General features: G+C 34.5%; 3 protein-coding genes across 5 annotated transcripts; 1 reads left to right on the top strand and 2 right to left on the bottom strand.

Moving 5' to 3' along the window:
* Positions 1–136: 136 nt before the first annotated feature.
* Positions 137–5762, bottom strand: LOC128163399 (uncharacterized). 3 transcript variants are annotated; one of them, XM_052827006.1, is made up of 4 exons: positions 5639–5724; positions 4989–5015; positions 1733–1924; positions 137–934 (listed from the first exon to the last, which is right to left on the bottom strand). In XM_052827006.1, the coding sequence occupies exons 3-4, from the start codon at positions 1781–1783 to the stop codon at positions 173–175; spliced, it is 813 nt and encodes a 270-aa protein (XP_052682966.1). In that variant the 5' UTR covers positions 1784–1924; positions 4989–5015; positions 5639–5724; the 3' UTR covers positions 137–172. The 3 variants fall into 3 exon arrangements, with proteins under 3 accessions (XP_052682966.1, XP_052682965.1, XP_052682964.1); XM_052827005.1 differs by lacking the exon at positions 4989–5015 and having other exon boundaries at positions 5639–5762; XM_052827004.1 differs by lacking the exons at positions 4989–5015; positions 5639–5724 and adding an exon at positions 2550–2664.
* Positions 2819–17790, top strand: LOC128163400 (uncharacterized). The gene is made up of 3 exons (XM_052827008.1): positions 2819–3004; positions 5652–5855; positions 17045–17790. The coding sequence occupies exons 1-3, from the start codon at positions 2996–2998 to the stop codon at positions 17771–17773; spliced, it is 942 nt and encodes a 313-aa protein (XP_052682968.1). The 5' UTR covers positions 2819–2995; the 3' UTR covers positions 17774–17790.
* Positions 9868–16222, bottom strand: LOC128163398 (uncharacterized). The gene has a single exon (XM_052827003.1). The coding sequence runs from the start codon at positions 15679–15681 to the stop codon at positions 13810–13812; it is 1872 nt and encodes a 623-aa protein (XP_052682963.1). The 5' UTR covers positions 15682–16222; the 3' UTR covers positions 9868–13809.
* Positions 17791–21916: the final 4126 nt, after the last annotated feature.

Below are 21916 nucleotides of genomic sequence, written 5' to 3'. Positions count from 1 at the left end.
CATGTATTTGAACAATGTTAATTGGAGTTAATGCAACTTTAACTATTGGTGTACTAATTAATGTAGTACTATATATGCCTATTAGCATTAGACGAACTTAGCTGCACAACAGCACCTCAAAGCAACAAACAATTAATTATAAATAGAAAATGAAATAAATTTATTCAATTAATTAACATACACTATTTTCTTCTTTATTTTCATTGGTTAGTTTTTCCGCCTGCTGCCTATAAAAGTCCCTTTTGTCAGTCGCACGAATTCGGTCATTCCATACTGGGTTCACTCTCTCATTCCCCTGGGCTGTAAAGTTGTCTTTAGTGAGATCTTTCATTATGAAGTGTAGTGCTTTGTTTCTTTTGACCACCTGTGTGTAATATTCCGCTCCCCCATTGACATATGCTGAACCAAACGAGGGAATCTCTTGGTCCACGTGGGAGTCTCTCTGTCGTTTATACCTACACCAGATTTGTAAGATAAGAAGTCCGTACAAAATAATAACGGGTGTGGCCCTGAATAAAATCTGTGCCGGCCGTTTTAGTCGAGTGGCTGCCGTATACATGACCAAACAAAATCCTCCTACGAATAGCGTCATCAGCCCCTGCTTCACCTGAAGGTCGTAACTGTCAGTAAGTAAACACTCCCGCAGCAGGGCGTATTTCACTGCATTTTTTCCTAGAATAATTGACTTTTTCAGGACTGCCCCCTCTTGTGTTCCATCCTCGATGGTTATAGTTTGTCCGATTCGATAATTGTCCATTGGAACTTCTGCGGGAGAGTTGTATACAAATGCTATAGGGAGGCCAATGAAAGTCCCAAATTTGGAGTGTAAATTTCCCTTGTGGAAAGGGTCGTTCATGTCGGCATTGATTATAACATCAATTCCATCTAGCTGTGTCTGTGTGAATTTTCCTTTACGAATTAAATCCTGAAAAACCTGGAAAAGAAAAATTCAATTAACTGCATATTCTGAAAATTTTATTCTTTCATTTTTTTAAGAATATAAGTGGTACAATGCCATTTGGAAAATATTGGCCATCATGAGTAAACATTGGATTTCATAAATTAAATGCTTTCTTTACATCATGAAGCACAGGTGATGTGAATAAACATTCATTTGGATAATACACCTGTGCTAACTTACTTTTCCATGCAAAGATCAACTCTTGTAAAGTAAGATTGGATTGTTTATATGTAACTCTGCAAACTGTTTTTAGTGTTGCTATATAGGGGCCGAGTTCATTAAAATGCTTAAAATCAGAGCATTTGAGGGAATTTTTTTAAAATCTAATTTCTTCTTGTTCATCTAATATTTTTTATAGTAAATATAAATTTTACAACCATAAAAGAGTCCTTTCATTTTACTAACACAGAATTCACTACAACAAAATAAAGATTATTTCAGTATAAATGAACATTTTTTAAAGGGTTCCGAATTATTCCTTGCCTATTAAGAGGTGATCAATATGGTTGGCCATGACGAAATCCATGAAAGCCTGAAGGGCTCTGTGTTTGATTTGGTCATGCCTGACCGTATTTGATCACCTCATAATATTCAAAGAATGATTCCTTATTCCTTATATTTAAATATAATTTTCAACAAATTGTACAATTAATATTAAAATAGTCATTGATGAAATATATTGGTCTATGACCATGATGACAGAATAGGACACTGTAAAATTTAAATTAAATGTTTGACAAAAATTATTTAAGAAAGATGTGCATGGTTTACCTCTTTTTTAGCTTGCTCAACTTTTGGACCAAGTGGATATGGCTCTTCCATTTCTTTGAATGTAAGCAGATTCTTATAATCTTGCAAGAACACAGTCTCAGGGGCAAAGAAGCCGAACAGCTCTGTCACAGAGCCTGCCGCTAGAAGGGAGCCTATGATGGCCTTGTTGTAGTTGGTCACAAACTTACGTAACTAAAAACAGTAAGCAAAAGTAAATTGCATATTAGAAATTGTACAGGGCAGTTTAGCTAAGTGATGTACATTATTGGACATGTGTGGCTAATATCTCACTTTGTCATGCAACTTAAGGAAAACTAAACCAAATGTGATATGACTTGGAAAACTTTTTGCATTCATACAAAAGTGAATAGCATAAAAAAGCAGCATTTGGAAAGCATGTTTTTACACATGGAAACTATTCAATTTTATTGGAATTGAAGGATTATACTATTCTCTTTTGAGAAGTGGACAGGCATAGCCTACATCCACGGATGTAGCACAATTGGCTATGCCTGACCACTTCTCAAAAGAGAATAGGATTATACATGAGAAACATGTTGCTGTTCATGTAATTTAATGTGAACGGGCCTTTAAACGCCATTTGGGGCCAAAAAATATGATAACTATTGACAACTTGCTGTTATTTACAAGCAGAGCCTTATTTTCACCATCAAATACAGATCCATTTGATGTGAAGCAAATTGGGTAACAGGATTAAAACGTAGCCAAAGGAGAAAATTCGAATTCTATGAGCCTATGGCGATATTTATCGATACAACTCTGCAACAAACGTACTCCGTGCATTCATCACACTTACCCGATTCATTATTACTCTCTACAGTTGCTTCATTAAGTAACGAATTACATTATTACACCGTCAACCTTGTCCATGGTGAACGCCGGTTTTATAACCAATAGATAAGTTATTCCTTATGTTATTCGTGTTGAATTATTTAGTTTTAAAGAATGGTGTCTTGTTTTTTCTTTTCAATTTCGAATTCATAACATTTATTATATTTTACAGAAATTATCAAAATTATAATCAAATACTAAACATATGGGGAAATCGTGCGTTTGATTAAATTGATCTTTGGAGCGGTTTACTGAAAACCGGCGAAACCGGAATCAACAAGTCGGTCCATGTGGGTGCAATGACAAGAAGACAGGCAGCTTGGTAGACTGCTTGCGTTAACATGTCGACACTTTTATTGAATTCAGATAACTGGAGACCATAAAGAATCAGGCGAAATAGATGATGAAATCATGAGAACCGTGAGTTGTCTACCTCAGCCCGAGTTTGTTCGTTCGCCTACTTACCACAGGGAACGGGACGTTTCGCCCCTATTGACGTTTCGCACTGAGACGTTTCGCTCCTAAAGACCTTTCGCGCTGAGACGTTTCGCACCTATATTATTTATTATGTATATTGCGATGTTTTCAGGCAAATATTATATATATATATGCATGTAATTAAAATTGACTTTATTGAAAACATATCTACAAATGATCATGTTTAATGTGGTACATTCACTGATAATTTTAATAATGTAAAAAGCGATTATCCTATCCACGTTCAAATATAATTATATTTGTTTAGCAATCACTATTAAGTGTCTGAATCGGTTTTCTAATTAAGATATTATAACTAATTTGGAGGCTCTTCATGTCAAGCTAAGGAGGAGAAATTAATTATGAGACGGGTGTTAATTATGAGAACTAGCGGCTACATATGCGAAGATCCCTTCTCCATTTTCATCATCATCAATTCAGTGTTGAAGTTGAAAGATTCATCTGAGAATGTCTGGTAAGTAATATAAATTTGTTATAAGTTATTGTTAAAGCAATATGAGCTGTATTTTTTTTTTATAATTTAATTTTGCTGCAAAAACCTGCTAGTTTGATAAGTCTGTGTGTAACTTAAACTTTTATGATAAATAAGATTTGAATAAATCATTAATTTTTGTCAGTAGAATGATTTCTCTTCTAAGGAATATACAGCAGATAAATTTTTGTACAGGGCGACAATAATTCAATTTTGCTCGGCATTTCCACAAAAGTATGGCTAACAGAAATTTATAAACGAAGATATTTTTGTCATTTTATTAGAAAATAACATTTTTGGTAGGAAAATTTCACCGTGAAAATTGCAGCTCATATTGCTTTAAATTAATATTGTGATAAATTCAATGCATTTATTGATATCTTTTTTATCATTTCCCATGTACATTAGCTAATATTTGTGTGTAATGTTTGTTTGCAATGTACACGTAAATCAATCATGATTCAAGATATTATAACTTATAATTGAATGGAATTCATCTTCATTTAAGTTACAAATCTCCCGTTAGATTATTATACCCCCTTTATATCACCTGATCCCCCTGCTGCTGAGGGAAGCAGAGTTAGTGAAGACAAGGATCGCCGCATGTGACCTGGAGAGGAACGTGAGGCAGATAGTGACCACCACGCAGAAGAAGATTGAAGATGCGGCAGCCAGATACATGGAGGACATCATCACCGCGTCCCATTTCCTGAAGGTCTGCGGATCTATCTACGCTGGTGTGTTCGACGTTTGAGGTGTGATGTGATGTACTGTGATGTACTGTGATTCTGTGAAACATTGTGTTTGTGTTGAGATAACTTACTTATTCATGTTTGTATACGATATTGTTTATGTATGTGTTATGTATTCATGTTTGCAGTTGAAAACAATGAAATTAAAACAGAATATTTATTTTGCCTAGTTTTGTTGTTTTATCCAGGTGTTATCTCTAAATCATTGTGAAGGAAATATTATTTCATTTATACAAAATATTATAATTTGAGTAAATATAATGAGTAAATAGTAATATCAAATATATCGTAATTCATCATAAAAAAATTGACTCCTAGACTATTTATATAATCCGATGTTAATATATATATATATATATATATATATATAATTATAATCATATATTAGAATAATTTGATTAGCCAAAGGTGGTAAAACTTATTTGGAGGCTCTCAATGGTAGGTTAATATCAATTTACTGTTACCACATAATTAAAAGCCGAAAAACATCTAAATCAAGCAATCATAATTATGTGTCTCATCAAATTTCTAATTACCCTAAGGTGTTATAACTCATTATTTGGAGGCTCTCCATGCGGATATCAATTTACTGTTACCACATAATTAATAGGCGCGAAACATCTCGGGGCGAAACGTCTCAGCGCGAAAGGTCTTTAGGGGCGAACCGTCCCGCACTCCTTACCACAGTGGCTTGCAATCATTGTTTTCTCTGAAATTTCCAAGAAAAACTGATAATTTAAGCACGAAATGAAAAGCTCCATATGGGACAAGTTTGAAAGACACAGGTTGGGTTGTTTCCCTTTTGGAAGTGGACGGGCATGGCAAAGCCTCCATTCAAAGATGTAGCTAGGCTGGTAGGCTATGCGCCTGTCCACTTCTCAAGAGAATACAGATTAGGCCAGTTCACCCCATGACTGATTATAGTATGTAAGTGGTAAGAACATGGTCTCATACCTCAATTTGACAAACTCTTTAAAAATAAGTAATTCCAATGATTTCTTCAGATATATATAGAGAACACACTTAGCCAGGCAATGAAAATAATGAATTTTGCAGATGTATGTTAAGAATAAGATAATAATATAGAAATGAATGAAAAATTCTTAGTAAATAACCCCATCCATTCTGCTTTTCGTTGTTTTTCGTCCATCTTTTCTCTGATATAAAATACATTGTATATTAACCATGATAACTCTCACTGATACTAAATTAATGCACTGTAGAACTACAGTTTAAAGAAAATTAATTGTTATCGTTTTCATAGAGGTAACTCATATTACATATAAAACTATGGAGGCATTCACAAAGATTACTATTAGGATATTATCTTACTCTCTTTCTGCAGTGGCAGCAACTAAAGTCCAAGCGCCTGGTGCGTGTGTTGTTTGGGCCCGTCTTCAGGAAGAGTTTAGGCTTGTCTGCTGTTGGACTGATCTCGCTTCACTCGGTACAGACTTTGTTTCTCAATCACTACAAGGATTACCTGAGTCATAGGGGCAGCGGTCAGTCGACTCCTCTTCCACCTCACGTACAGGATGCCATTGGTCAGGTTAGTACATGTCAGTATTAATTAGATACAGGCTTGGGGTAATGCTAAATGTAATGGTAATGCATTGCAATGCATTACATGTTTTCAAAGTAATGCTAGTAATGTGTAATGCCTCAAAATTAGCATTACAAGTAATGCTAATGTAATGCATTACTTTATAAAATCTAGTGTAATGCTGGCATTACCAGGTACATGGCATTACTTTGCATTACTATGCATATTTATGCATGTTCACTTTAAAAAATGTGATGAATAAATGAATAGTTGAAATTGAATTTGATTAAATTTATTTTTAAAGAAGAAAGAAATAATTCTAATTGAGAAAAAAATGTTTTAATTGTACATGTTTTATCAAAAAGGTTTTTAAAATTCATTTTTGAATTGTTTATATTACTAAAGATAACAGCACAATTTCATAACATTTTTAAGAGTGTTGTTATTAAGAGTTTTTAATCATTTAAACAATTTACTCATATTAGTTTGCACTTCAATAAGAAATGTGTCAACAACACACTATGCCCCCCGGATAATATAAGTATCAAAACAATCTATTGTTATAAGAAGTGCTAAACACCCCAATCCCCTTCCCTTCGCTATGTCACAATAGAATAGGAGACAGACATGCACCTTTAAAAGCAAAATGAATGCACTGTCCATCCATGATGAAAATCAATATCACTTCCATTATTATAACCTATTTGAAAATAATCTTACTTATTTTTCTCTCTCTCTCTGTCTCTCTCTCTCTATCTCTCTCTCTCTTGTATATTAATTTCACTGTACATTAGTTTGGACTGATAGAAAATACAAGATTTATGTATTTAATTTATTATTGCACTTAATATATCCTAAGATAAAGATCGTCAAACAGTATTTTCCAGTCCAAGCATTGACTGTTCCTGCAAAACATTTAATTTAGTATAAACCGGAAGGTGGATGCATTTAAAAGATGAACCGTTTGAAACTTCGATCATTAAGTGCAACAGCAATCTTTTGTCTTAAAGTGTCCTCCGAAAAAAGAAATGCGAATAAAATATATTAAGAAATTAGCTGGGAAAAATCATCTGTTTATAAATTAATAAAATTAAGTGTCCAAAATTATAAAGATTTGTGTAATCTGGGGATATATCTATATTTAGCTTTTAAAAACCGCAACATTATTTCATAAATTGTTTTTTGTTACGCATGTTATCCTGTGTCTCTATTTCATATCTGATATTGTATCATGCCAAATGTCTATAAATACCATTTTACTTATGTAATATGTTGTTCATATTGCCACAATATGATTATATATTGAGCATATAAAGAATGACTCTGTTTATTCATTGAATTTGAACCTGATACTGAGCATGAAGCTGTAGATATGTTAGAGAATGTTGTATATTTATAACATTTGCAAAAACTCTTTATTAGCTTTACTTAAAAAAAAAGTAATGCATTACTTCAAGAAAATCAAGTAATGGTAATGGTAATTCAATGCCCAAATTCATGAAGTAATGGTAATTGCATTACTTTACTCATGTAATGGTAATGTAATGCATTACTTCAAGAAAATCAAGTAATGGTAATGGTAATTCAATGCCCAAATTCATGAAGTAATGGTAATGTAATGCATTACTTTACAATGTAATTCGCCCCAAGCCTGATTAGAGAGTACAGTGTATGTGCACCAGGGGGGCACTTAATATGCAGTTTAATATATTGAAACATGTTAGAAAATAGTAAAGAACATTTTGTGTAATCACTGGTTTAAATTTTTACGTTTGTGTTTTTTCTGCAGTTTAAACAAACAGTTATACTTGTAAATATTATCAACATACACAAAGCAGAATCGCAAACTAACTATTGTATTACTTAATATATGAATTAAATAATAAACATGATAAAAGAGACACAAACTTTAAGAGACTTAAGAGAGATATGAATGTTATAGTAAACTGCTTAATGCCCCAGTCACACATTCACGGATTAAATGCCGGATTAGCTACGGAAGCGATCCGGAATCATTCGTGGCGATATGTATTGGTCTGTTATCGTATCCAAACGTAGCAATACTTGTATAGCTGCTACAATTTTTGAACATGTTCAAAATTCCACTACGGATGAAACCACTGTAGTACTTCCTTAGAAAAACTTACTAAACCGTTTTAGAACGTAGAAGTCCGTTTTAACTCTATATAAATCCGTAGTAATTCATATGTATCAATTTGTATCCATTCCGTAGTGCATCCGTACTAACTCCATATCATTAGATTTTCCGGTGTCAACCATGGAAAATAATCCGTAGGAGAACGTTGGAGTTGATCTGTGAATGTGTGACTGGGGCATTAACGATTATTTGGTTTTCCGGTGTTAACCGTGGAAAATATTCCGTAGTAGAACCGTGGAGTTGATCCGTGAATGTGTGACTGGGGCATTATTCAGTGAATCATACAGGCTATAAGTGAAGTAGTAATAGCAGCAAAAAAGAATTGCCCCGAAAAGAGAGAATTTTATTTTGTTTATATGAACCATAAGTTAATCATTTATGGTTAAACTTTATATTTCTGGAGCTGGAGAAAACATGGTAATAAAGGTTAATGATGTAGTACAGTAGAATTTTATCTCCTCAAATAAAACGAGTGATCTATCCTTATCAGCCTTGTATGCAGTGAACTAAAAATTGACAGATTACCCTTAGGTTTTTTTGTTAGTGAAGCATCAACATTTGAACATTTTTAACTTCTTCTGTACTTATTAGGTACTCTTGGTAAAATTTTTAAGGTTAAAGGAAGGGTGAAGAATTATTTTACTCCCACCCCCTACACACCCCAGGGGCTTTGGGTCAAAATGTTGAAATTAGTTTTGCCATTGAGATTTTCAACATTCTCTCTTCTACTTAGTTTATCTTGGTAAAATTTTGATTGCAGTAATTGTAAGGATGTGTGAAAAGGAGAAAACTTCTTGACCCTCCTTCACCACACCCCCTTAACACCTCAAGGGCCATGGGTCAAAATGTTAAAATCAGTTGTTGTTTTGCTCATGGGCCTTATCTTCCTCTTACTGTAAATGGCCCCTGCCATTCTAATTTCATTGGTTGTCAAATTGTTTCAAGCTTTAATATTTTGAAGTATTGAATATGATTTGATAACTTTTTTACATTCAGACCTTGTTTGAAATAATCATTAACACCTGATCAAGTGATGAAGCAAGCCTATTCAGAAGTTTAACAAAAAGTTGATGCGAAAGTGTGGGTGGCTTAGTGGTAGCAGGCCATATCATTCATAGAAAAAACTGAGACACACGAGATCTTTTAAATTGAGTCAGGGGGCCTCATTAGAAATCATTTATTTCTCCTTACATAAAATAACCATAGTATTCAATTTAAACCAATGAATGACATGGCGTATTGGCATATTCGACACAATGTTTTCTTTAATGAAGAAAATTTGGGCATAGGGCAAGGCATGAATAATGATTGAAAAATAATTGTTGAATATAAGCACAACCACAAGACATCAACATGTGACACAAAAGAAATACCTATAGATTACCTAGATACAAAAAAGTAATGGTAGTTTAGATACTGTAACAAAATTTTGGCAAAAATGAGGTATGATTTCAAGGAGTACAAAAATTATTCTGGCAGAAAAAATTTAGTTTTATTTCGTACTACATGGAACATTTCACTGTTCCCCAGCAGTTTGAGAAACTACCAAAATTTCCACTGCTTCATAACTTACATATATTTTAATGTTTTTCAATAAATTAAACAAAAATTAATGTAGAATTTTTTAGGAGAAACAGAACAGAGAATTGAGAGGAAAAATATTATGAGTTGAAAGAACTGTGAACGCTTATGCCCGTTTCCGCCTACAGATTAAATATATTTTAAATTTCTGTCAGATATTCAAAAAAAAATATCTACTAAAGAGTATAATTAATTCCCCATTGATTCATATTTAGATAAAAAAAAAAATTATCAAATAATTTTTTCATAAAACGAAAGTTTTGCTTACAGAGGGTCTTTATTGAAATCAGTCTTCATGAGCTAGGAAAATATTATTTAGTGGCCAATATATGCATAAAACTTAATAATAGACAGATGTTTTTAAAGAACAACGTTTTCCTTTAGTTAAAAAATATACATAAATGTTCACATTATTTAAAAAAAACAAATTTAATTAGACAATTATCAAAAAATGACTTTTAGTTAGGCGGCTAGACAATGCTATCATTTGCAGTTCTTTGGTGACAATGTGCTGTGCAAACACATTACCTAGGGCACAAGACATATATCAAATGGCCCAAAATGAAAATCTGATAGTTATTTTTTTCTAAAAAAAAAAATTAATTAATTTGCAGTCAGCTGAACAATTTAGAAGATTGCATCTGTATGGAAGAGATTTGCGTGATCATAGAAAGTCATTATAAATGCTAAAATGCATTCTGAAGATGAGTGACAATTTCTTGACATTTTGACTTTTGAAGGAGTAAGATGAAGCATGGAAAGTGTTGGTCTGTCTTTAAAGAAGTAGACTTTAGACACATCCTTCCCTGAATTGCAGTCACTGCTTTCTGTGTCAAGTTTTCTGAAGAAAGGTTCGAACAAATGACTTAGAATTTCATTAGCATATTTTCCACTTGTACCGGTAGTCCTGTGAACAAGTTTTGCAGGTTTTGGTGTATTGTTCAATATCTGAATATTTGGCCAGTAGCACTTGGCGCGGAGAGCAGCATTTGTACTTATGTCCTCTGTGTCTGCCACCAGCCATGCGTGAGTCATGATTTGAGAGTAGAATTATAATTTCGCAGAGGTGCAGAAATGCAAAATTGTTTAACGTTTTATGGTTTCTATGCCATCCCTTTTCCTGATCCCAGAGTGCACACCCCCCATCCTCCTTTATTTGTTTATTTGTCCCAATTGTAATAAGTCGTACATGTTTCAAATGACAGCAACAGATAATACAAATGGTTTGCTAAAATCGTGAAAGACAAGGATGAATGCTGAAGTTAATTTTCACTTCAGAAGGTTGAAAGCAACAGTGAATGTTCTGGTTTCCACTGGAAATTGATATTTTTCTTCATAAGAAGATTCAAATGGGAGCACTGAGATTTTGCTGTAGTCTTTGATGAATTTTCGATAGTACATGTACTTGCACATCCCAAGGCAGCTACCAACATGTTTAGAGTTTCGTGGTTGTGGGAAGTCAGCTACTCCAGCAATCTTAGCTCTGTCCACTTCAACTCCTTTCTCAGAAATGATGTGTCCAAGTTTTTTTACTTTAGTTTGTTGGCTGAAGGGTAAGATTGGCTTTGCAAAGTTTTTGAAAAATGAGATCTAAATGTTGTAAATGTTCATCAAAACTTTGAGAAAAAAATGTCATCAACCAGTATCAACAAGGGCATTAAAAGCTTGGTTTGAATTTTGTTCTTGCAGCTGATATAGTAGCCAAAAAGTTGTCAGGATTGGAAGTATTTTGGGACATTGATGGGATTTGGAGTGAGGGAGCCATTATCAGTGATAAAAACTGCTAAACAATATTCAATCTATAAATGTCAAAAATAAAAGCAATAGGAAGTCATCTAAACTGTGTCACATGTGATAAAAGTGGCTGTACTCACTAACAGGAAATGGCACGCCGTCTCTGTATGGATTGGTCTCTTTCCTTTTCATAAAAATGTTAGAGTCACAAATAACAGTTTTGACAGCACGGAAATCCAAAGAATTAGGAAATGCACTGTGAAAGAAATCTATAGAAAACGAACCGAATTCTCAACCATTCTGTGACCCCGTCTGTACATAATTAGGCAACAAGCATGTTCATTGGGGGAATTTAGCTCAAGGGGAATGAATTAATGAAGAATGCACAAAAGTTCAAATGGCAGGATACAAGAATGGTCTATTAAAGATTGAAATTTAGATAACCCAATATATACAGACACTGGTAACAATAAAAACCAAGTCTTGTTCCTATCTTACAGTAATTCGGAGTAAGGGACCCAAATTCATGTGGAAATTTGTCTCTAAACACCCTACACGGTTTCTCTAATCCTTACAGTCCAAAAGTCTAAAAAACTATCTTCCTTAAAAAAACTTATCAACAAGAATCACTGTATACAGGGTTATTTTCGCCCTGTGAAATTTTCGCCCTTCTACACTTGCAAATAGTTTTGCCCAGTCTTAAATTTGCCCAGACAAACTTGTGTTAAAAGAGAGATAGTTTTAGGCATTGGAATTTGCCCAATCTAAAATTCGCCTGCTGACAACGAGGTCAAAAGTGGCGAAAATAAAACGGTGGTGAATATTTCCCTGTATACGGTACCGGTAATGTTTTTCTTTGAATTGCCTATTGGGTTAGGTTGTCACTAGTGGCTAATCAACTAATTAACTTAGCACTGTCATCCTTTGATGTCAAGAAGTAAATGTGGTAAACAACAGCTTTAAAACCCCTCCGAAATAAATAATAAAGAATGTTTAGATGTCCATAAACAATTGCTAAAAGTACTGGAACATATACATGCATGACAAGAATAAAATAAAAGAATGTAGACTATCAAAAAAAATGTTATCATATGTGAAACGGAAGTCATTTCACTGCTGATACAGGTCATCACAGTGACTAAGTTTCGGCCGGGTTTCCAACATAGCAAAAACAACCTAACAGCACATATATATGTATATCTTCAAACTTAAATAGCAATGTATAGCTATTGCTGCAGCTGTGCAATCGAGGGACAAAAGTGAGACTCGTGAGCCTCTTGTCTAGGATTAACTGCTAGTCAGACTACTAGTATATTGGAGATAGAGAAGGTGATTTTGCTATATTAAAAATGTAAATTCTAAAATCAGTTTGCTTCACAATGTATTTAAAACCCAAATTGGGAACAAAATTCACTTCACTGAAAGCGTTAATTCATTATAAACTTGTTTGCTTATAAGCATGTTTTACTGTATTTCTAAAAGCTTGGTTCTAAGGTCTCTAAGTAGGGAAGAAATAAGTAAAACAAGAACTTTATACCTGAACACACACTTATAAGCAAGGTGAAATGAGTAAAAACACTCCACCCAACCAAAACACTATTCCCTAAGTAAGTGAGGAATAAGTAGGAAAAACACCCCATCTTCCTAAAAATTTATTCCTAGTAAAGACACATTTCTAAATGAAGGAATTAGTAAAAACATCACCCAACCCCACAAACAATTTATTTTTATAAATCATATTTAAGTGAAGGAGAAATAAGTAAAAACATCTGACCCACTCATAAAATTTATTCCTATACACATGCATCTAATATGTGAGGGAGGAATAAGTAAAAACATCCCACTCTTCCCAAAAACGGTACATTTTTCAGGCATTTTGAACTATATAGAATTATGACAGAAAATTGGTGCTCGCAAATTTTTATTCTCGCAATTTGATATAAAGTAATGATGTGGCAAAATTGAGTACTTGGACAAAATAAAGAATTTACAGTACATTACTTAACACACATGTCTATGTGTGAGGGAGGAATAAGAAAAACACCTTACTAATCCAAAAAAAATTATTTCCTAGCACACGTGTCTTAGCAAGGGAGAAATAAGTAAAATCATCCTACCAACCCAAAATATTTATGCCTATAAAATCACTCTAATAAGTAAAAACACCCAAAATAGGTATTCCATAACACCCTTCTGTAATTGGGAATAGGTTAGTAGCGATTACACTGGATTAAAGCATGCATTATTTCTTAAAGAAGCATATCTCTAGATCTAGTAATTACGTGCTAGGAAAGAGCATACCATACTCTATAACATACACCAGATCCAAACTTCATTCACTGGACACACCCGGCTAGCGGGGGAGAAGTAAGGATAACTAGCCCTACACTAACATGAAAGCTGTTATTATAATAATAATATCAATAGTCAACAAATCACTGTATTGTCACTGCAGTTTTGTTAACAATAAACATGGTTGAGACATTTTCAACATTCAGGAATATATTCTAGAAACCTTTTGTAATGCCTGTCTCTTTCTTCTCTTGTCATGGATACCCAAAGCGTATGTGAAGAGCTGAAATGTTTGTGTGTGTCGGCCGGATAATACTCTCCTACCCATAATAATATTGATCTTTTGAGCTCAGCATATTGTGCCCTAATGGTAATGTACAAACTGTTGACCAGATGAAGAAGACCTTTGCCATCAGCTGCCAGTTTCATAACGTGATTGAAAGATTTTTGTTTTTTGATGTGTTTCAAACCTGGAAAAAACGTCGAAATAGCCTCGACAAGACTTGCATCCCAATGTGAACTAAATACCAACTTCGACTTGTCTGTGTCGAATAGCTTGATTGTAAGGTGATTGAAAAATTGGCAGTAGGACTCAAAGTCAGTGTCACCGTGGATGAACAGAGGACCCAAAAAGACTGGGTGGTTATTAGACCTGGAGCTCTTTCTTGTCACCCTGATTTGTGTGAAGTAGGTTGTAGTCACGGTTACCCCACAGAGATGGACGGGTTTACTAACACCTAAAACTGTCTGCCCGTTACAACACAGAGCCTTCATGTCATCGATCTGATCGTCTGTGTACAAAACCAGACCGGGGGCCTTGCCCTTTTCATGGATGATCGATTTGACCAAAGAGTTACCAGATTCCACTAATTCGTAAATTTTCTGCATGTCGTCTGCCAAATTGTGACCCTGTGAAACATGATCAGACTCTATCCCTCTGCGTTTGGTGTCTTCATTTTGTCTGTCGTCAGTGGCTCGTCTTTTACCAGAAGGTCTACATGGTTTGTCACTACAATCTTTCACACCTACAGCCAGGTCTTTCTGTTTAGACAGTTCAGACTTTACAGGTGTGTGTGAAGAGTTGCTAGTGTTCTTCAGTGAGAGAAGATGCTCTGTCTCTTCTGTAGAACTAGGCAGAGTGTGTGTTGTTTTTGCAGAAGGATGTGCTAAGATGGAAAGGGGTGCACTAACCTTAGAAGATGCTTGTGAAGGTTTCTCAAGAGAGAGGGGCAACATAGGGACAAAACGGTTGGGGACCCAGATACCCCGGCTGTGTTTTGACTCGCTGGACCATAGAATGCTTATGGTGTGCTTGCTCCCCAGAGCGCGGGGATTGAAATAACAGTTTAAAACTGGAAATGATGTGTCACAGATACCATTAACTGCAGGGTACAGAGACCTAATGCATCTAGATACCACAGATGCAGCAGCATGCATAGTCCAGCAACTAGAAAAATGGAAGTTCTGACCACATTCCTGAACAGCTTGCTCATATGGAGGACTTACAAAGTCTATGCAATCTACCTTATGCTTGTTGATGTAGTAGCTTTTGTGGTGGTACATCTCTAGACAGGTCCTCACCCTAATCTCAGATGCCAGCTTCTCATCCCCCTGAATGGCCATTGATATGGCATTAAACAGACCATTCCCATCCCCCCTCACCAACGCAGGCACATAGTCACCTGTTTTTCCTGCCAAATGGGAGGCTACTTTATCTATACTCATTGTATGGTTAAATCTAACACCCTCCCCTGAAGGCATACGCTTGTGTTGCCCCCGCATGAAAATGGTTTCCATCCTAACTCCCATCTCTAAGCACCCAGACTGAATAGCAGACCCTAACCTACTCAGAGACTGGTCGTAATCAAAGGTCCCCACATCGTTCTTACAGCAGCTAGAACAAATGTAGGGCAGAGTGCAATTTCGCAAGAAATTGAAATCCAACTCGGACAACTGTTCGCAGTTTTTGTGGAGCAATTTGACACACTTCTCACAATTCACAGCTTCATGGCCAGTGCAGCTCACCCGGCAAACGCCACATAGGATGTAATTGCCCAGTGTTGCCATTGTCAGTAATTTTACTAACAGAGGATGAACATAGAGCTACCCACTACCAAACAAAGAGCTACCATGCACTAAATCCAGACATAAAGCTACCATGCACTAAATCCAGACATAAAGCTACCCACTTAATCCAGACATAAAGCTACCCACTAAATCCAGACATAAAGCTACCCACTTAATCCAGACATAAAGCTACCCACTTTAAAATCCGAACATAGAGTTACCCACTTAATCCAGACATAGAACTACCCACTATATCCCAGATACCGGTATATTCTAAACCTCTAAATAATGCTTTAATATTAGAGTATTTTTGGAGTAGAGCACCAAGTACTAATCTATACTAAGACTAACAGTAAGACTATTTTACCTGCATGTTGACCATTCAGAGGACAGGCTTACTATGAGAAAGGTAATCACTTCTACCTGGATAATTATATAGGTGTCAAAAGTCTGTTACAAGAGTTCACAGGGAAGCTGTGAAAACCTGTTAGTGAGGAGATAATTGTCACTGGGGGATGTTAGGTGTCAAGGGCTGATGACTTCATGATCTCTGTTTATTTGAGGTACCTCTACATATTCAGTTCAGTTCAGTTCTTTATTAACTTTAAGCTATACAGCTCATCAGTACAATAAATATTGTATTAATACATATTAAAGGCTATGTTTATTGTATCTCCTTAGACAGGTGTTGTTTTTACAGTGTATTTCTTTTTGAATTCATTTACTTTTATGTTTAAGGTTTAATTAAATAGTCTACATGCAGTTATCATCACTTAGAATTGGAAATAAATATAAATGTTATTATACCAGGGACATATATAGTAATATATACATACCTGATTATACTAATTAAAAAAATATTTGTTGACTATTCAATAATATGATTCATTTGGAATTGTTTCTTTTGAAGTTCTATTATTACTTTTTCTTCTTTTCATTTTATACATTATAAATCTCTCTCTCTCTCTCTCTCTCTCTCTCTCTCTCTCTCTCTCTCTCTCTCTCTCTCTCTCTCTCTCTCTCTCTTACCATTAATACTTTTTGAAAAGTAAAACACATTTGCATACTTCTGCACATATGTCACGTATATCATTGTATATCGTATCATAATAAAAACTGAGTTAAAAGTTCTTTGACTTTATTCCACTTATACCTACAGTAAATCACAAAATAAGAAACTGCTATCTAGCTAATTGAATAGTAAAAAAAAAACATAACAGGGGCATCAGATGCTTCATTTCACATTAAATCTATTAGCAAAATGAAACAAAGTAGTTTCAACATTATAGTTTCCTGGAAATGTAGGATTTATGTTGAGATTAGACTAAAATTGAACAAAGGACTTTTATTTGTTCTGTTTCAGGTGTTTAAGGACTTGATGAGAACCAAGAGACTGACAGAGGCCGACCTCCAGAAGATAGACATGATCATCAGTCGGGAGGTGAGTGAGCCGTTCCACAAGGGAAACCTCCATGCCCTCAACGGAGCATTCATAGGACTACCGATGTCTTTCTCGGAGGTGAACAAAGATTCAGACATAAACAAGAATCAAAGTACTGGTGCTAATAATGACTCTCATAATTTAACAGACATCCAGCACATTAAATCAGGGAGGAAAGCTTTGCATAGACATATTCCCTGGACCAACAGCGCCATTAGGTACGCCATAATGAGAGAGTGTCTTTTGGTGGATTCGCATGACCTCCAGATTCGGACGACATTACAGGGCGTGTTTTTGTGTTTATATTCGATGGTGGTGCAGTGGAACATGACGCGGTTCCATCAGATTTTCGTCTTTGTGGTGTATTCGGTGGTGTGGTCGGCGGTGTTTGGTACCGCGCTGTTGCAGCAGTGGAATTACTACAAGATCCAGCAAGAGAGGAGCGTGGAGGAAGAGATCGCTTCCCTGGGGAGGGATTACATCACCGGGGGACTGGAGTATTATAACTGTGTGGTTCAACGCAATATCATGTCTAACGACGGACAGTACGACAAAAACGGAAACCCCAGACAGAGGTTCTTCAGGAGATATTTTATACCTTTGACAAACAAAATAGAGTTTTTTGAAAACAAACTGAGAGATTTTAAATAAATGTATGTTTTATTTTAGCTGTTGGGTTATGCTTTATAAATATTGTAAATGAATAGAAAGAAATTGATATAAAACCTTGCACGTCTTTGCTTGATATCAATTGATATCATACATGTTTACTACAAGTTCTATAAATCCTGACTGAATGGAAAAAAAAAAAAAATTTAGTTCATTATTTTTTTTGGAAAATTTACAGTTTACATGCCTAACAATGGCATTGTACAAAGTGAACATATTTAATATTTGTCCAAGCCTTTGCTTTAGAATGAGCGATATTGCTATATATAATGGATTTGATATTTGTTATATCTTCAGTAAACTGAAAACCCTTGGCTAGCGAAGTGTTCATAAAATACTAATGAGCTGTAATCCTGAAGTGAAAAATATTGAGTGATACAATATACTCCTTGGTGTGTTTTTATAAAACAAGTTCTTAAGGTTGAATAACACATCATCACAAAATGGCTGTCCTCTGATCTAAACGACATTTATTTTATCAAAAGGATTTTATCAATAGCAATATGTAACTTACTTCATAGCCAAGTGGATAAAGTGTCGGGCTTGTGATCCGGATATCCCGAGTTCGAATCCCGCAGGGGCTTTAGTTACTTACAAATTTTAAGATATTCATTTTTTTTATTCCCAAACTGCAATTTTTTCTCTTATTTGACATATGTACAGTTTATTTATCATTACATCTTCCATAATCAATAATTTACTGTTGATTTGAGTGACGTTTTCTAGGTGTGTTATTCCACCTGTAATATTTTTAAAAGAGTTACTTGTCCTACATTAATACATGTATTGAATAAGACAAGTATCAAAAACGTGTTGTGTTAGCTATGAATAAATTAACATTATTCAAAACGATGAGAATTTTGAATAAACCTTTATGGAATTTTTTTTATTACAGATTAATAAGAAATGGCATGTACTGAGAGATGATAACAACTACACAAAAAGTTAAAGATGAATCATTAACATTTGTAATAAACCGTTCAAAACCATGTCAAGATAAATCACAAAATAGTTTGAGTTATGGTCCTTCTTATAATACATTGATTTTTTAAGTAAACTATTTTTTGTACCACGATGGGATTATTTTTTGGGTTTTTTTCCCATTTTTTGTGCCCCCCCCCCCCACCCCTCAACAAAAATATTGCTTTATGTATGCAGTGATCTATACAGGGTCCGCAGGGGGGGGGGGGGGGGGGTGAGGGAGGGGGATCCCTGGAAAATGTTCTGAATCCTTGCATGTAAAAAGTGTTTAAGACGATGGAAAAAAAATTTTATGTCTGTACACAGATTTTTTTTTCACGTAAAAAATATATGGTAAAGCATGTACAAATGAATACATTTATTAAGGAAGTACTGTTAGTATTACAACAAACGAATGGAACGCGATGCCAAAATAAGAACAATAGAACAATACATCGTACCGTAAAGATGCTATATCTAAAAAGAAAAAAAAAGAAGTCTCATGATGAAAACTAATTAGATTTAAGAATAGTTGGCTGGCCGTAGGTGTAAATCTTGGGCGAACTGAAAATTAATTTCCGAAAAGTCTCGGTATTAGAACGGAAAACATTACTAAGTGGGTGTTTGGTATTTCCTTGCCTTATTTTTAATATGACCAGAATAGATGATTACTATAATAAAAAAAATCTTTGATAGGAGATAATCAATATTTCCCTCAAAATTTAACGGCAATTTGTCGTCTGATAGTTTTACCATCTCGTGCATATTTACAGACGGAAGAAACATTAATTTCAATCAACTAATAATTCATAATAAAATTTCAATAATTTTAAAGTAGAAATGAAATAAATAATAATGATATTCTCTCTCTCTCTCTCTCTCTCTCTCTCTCTCTCTCTCTCTCTCTCTCTGGGTAAACAAAGAAAACAAAACGTATTTGTAGGCATGCACAATATATGAGAGTTTGCTACTTGTATTTCAATAAAAAAAATTGTGAAACTAACATTATCTTGTTAGATATATTACATCTCCTTGTGTGAAAGAAGAAAAAAAAGTTCCCCAAAAAGGATAATTTTTAAGTCTATATATTGGCGAAATCAGACATTCGACGTTAGAATGTGCATTGTTTTATTTTATTTTAAAGATATTACAATCAACTTGTGATGTAAAAGAAAAATTCAAAGAGAACTGGAGTGGTGCAAATCAATTTGTAGAAATCCCAGATTAATTGATATGTGATTTCGCTATGATAGAACACCCCCTTCCATCCCAATTCATTTGTATGAAACAAATATTTGAATTTAAAAAGAGAAGAATTTTTTAAAATTCAAAGAAGAGGGAAAAAGATGATTCCGTCAAAATACTTGATCTTTGACCCCTTGATATGACATCGACATTTTTTTAGATTAAAAAAATACATTTTTCTAAATATATCATACTATATAAGGGTATTAAAAGTTGATCGATGACCCCCCCCCCCCCCCCAATTCTTTGAAACTTTTTGAAACTTCTATTTCACTCAAGGCCTCACATGAGGCATTAGACTACAAACACAAAACAAATTTTACTTATGAAACTGCATGGTTTCAATATAAGGAATGTAAGAACAAACATTTATACATGAGTTATACTCCGATTCATAATATTATCTACATGATCATATTAACATGATTTAGGACACAGACAAATCACGGATGATCAGTAATAGGTCCATGTTCATAGGTGGTTCTGATCCGGAAGTCGGTGATGAGGTTACAAAACACATGCGCATTTGCAATAATTTAAAAATGTTATCTTACAAGAAGAAATTTAATGGCTGCAATATTTTTATTCGATTTTTCAAAAATGGCATTGTTTTCTGTCAATTTCGGACTTTTCCAATCTGTCACTGTCGTATCCTTTTAAATGCGTGTTTTGTGCCCTTTTTGCAATAGTGTTAGCATTTTGATTGTTTATCATTTATTTTGTCTCCGAGAAATACAACACTTGCATTTAGATGTAGCGATGAACATCTGAACAGACCATTGACAGTACATGTATTTCAAGAATAGTTTGAAATTTCCAGTGCAAATACATGTCAATGTGTTGTTCTATAAGCACACCTTGAATGGCTTGTGCGGTTTTTTTTTTTTAACTTTATTCATTTTAAAAATAAATACATTTTTATAAGTGAAGGGATCCCCCACTCACGCTAAGTGCCTGGAGATAGTGTAGCTAGGAACATCTGAGCAATGAAATATATAATATGTTAATTTTTGATCCCCACCCCCGCCTAGAAATATCCAGTGCCAATGCGTATTTTAGTGCACAGAGATCGACTCCTTCATAGATATATTACTCAAATCCATATGTACATATTAACATTCAGTGGCTCAACATTTGCTGTAATTTTATATTTTGGTACATTAAGTTTATGTTAAAATCAATTTAAAGGAGCGGGGTGACCAAGGCAGTTTGATCAAATTCAGATACTTAAATTCAATAGTTAAATATTTGCTGCAATTTTCTCATTTTGATGCATTTCAGTTTTCATAAATAATCGATTTCAAGGGGTGGGGATGGACAGACCAATGCAGTGTGATTCATCTCATACATGTAGTACTTCTATCATATGATAAGGGGGTATCCATTAGACATTCATCTTGGCGTGATAACCATTACGCACTTTAACATAAGTATGCGTTTACTTTTTTTTAAGTGTTCAATATTGAACACTCTAAATCTAAACCCCTCCTTTTTTCGGATATAGATTTACATTTGTTCAGCACTTTTTTTAATCGTTTATAAATATACTTTTTCCCAATCACATTTTTATTGTGGGCTTGGTGGTTCCTATAAAGCATTTCTCATTTTTTTCTGTTGACAAAGCAATCTGATATACCTATAGCTTTGTCCAAGCCTTGCATGTAGGATTATAGTACATATATGTATATTTGTACAATTGTTTTCACGAAATATTCGATCCATCGAAAATTCATCGACTATTTAAAATCAAAATTTCGATAGGCATACTGACATTTTACATCAGAGAATATTCCCGTACTCGCCGTGGAATTTAAAGTAGACATTTTTAGCGCCCATCGTTGACATTCCGTTAAATTCAGACAGTCCCCTCCTTTTCCTTTTTCAAGAATGTAATATGTATTGTATTCGTCCAGTTTAGAT

Source organism: Crassostrea angulata, chromosome 9 (assembly GCF_025612915.1).
Source record: "Crassostrea angulata isolate pt1a10 chromosome 9, ASM2561291v2, whole genome shotgun sequence".
Lineage (NCBI taxonomy): Eukaryota > Metazoa > Mollusca > Bivalvia > Ostreida > Ostreidae > Magallana > Magallana angulata.
The sequence above is the reverse complement of the archived record's forward strand: the minus strand, read 5'-3'. Positions and strand labels throughout refer to the sequence as shown.

Coding starts and splice junctions, on each gene's coding strand:
- LOC128163399 (XM_052827004.1), bottom strand. Junction 935..1,732: donor TTGAGCAAGCTAAAAAAGAG/GTAAACCATGCA, acceptor TTTCTTTTCCAG/GTTTTTCAGGATTTAATTCG.
- LOC128163400 (XM_052827008.1), top strand. Junction 5,856..17,044: donor TACAGGATGCCATTGGTCAG/GTTAGTACATGT, acceptor GTTCTGTTTCAG/GTGTTTAAGGACTTGATGAG.
- LOC128163398 (XM_052827003.1), bottom strand. CDS start 15,681: ATGGCAACACTGGGCAATTACATCCTATGTGGCGTTTGCCGGGTGAGC.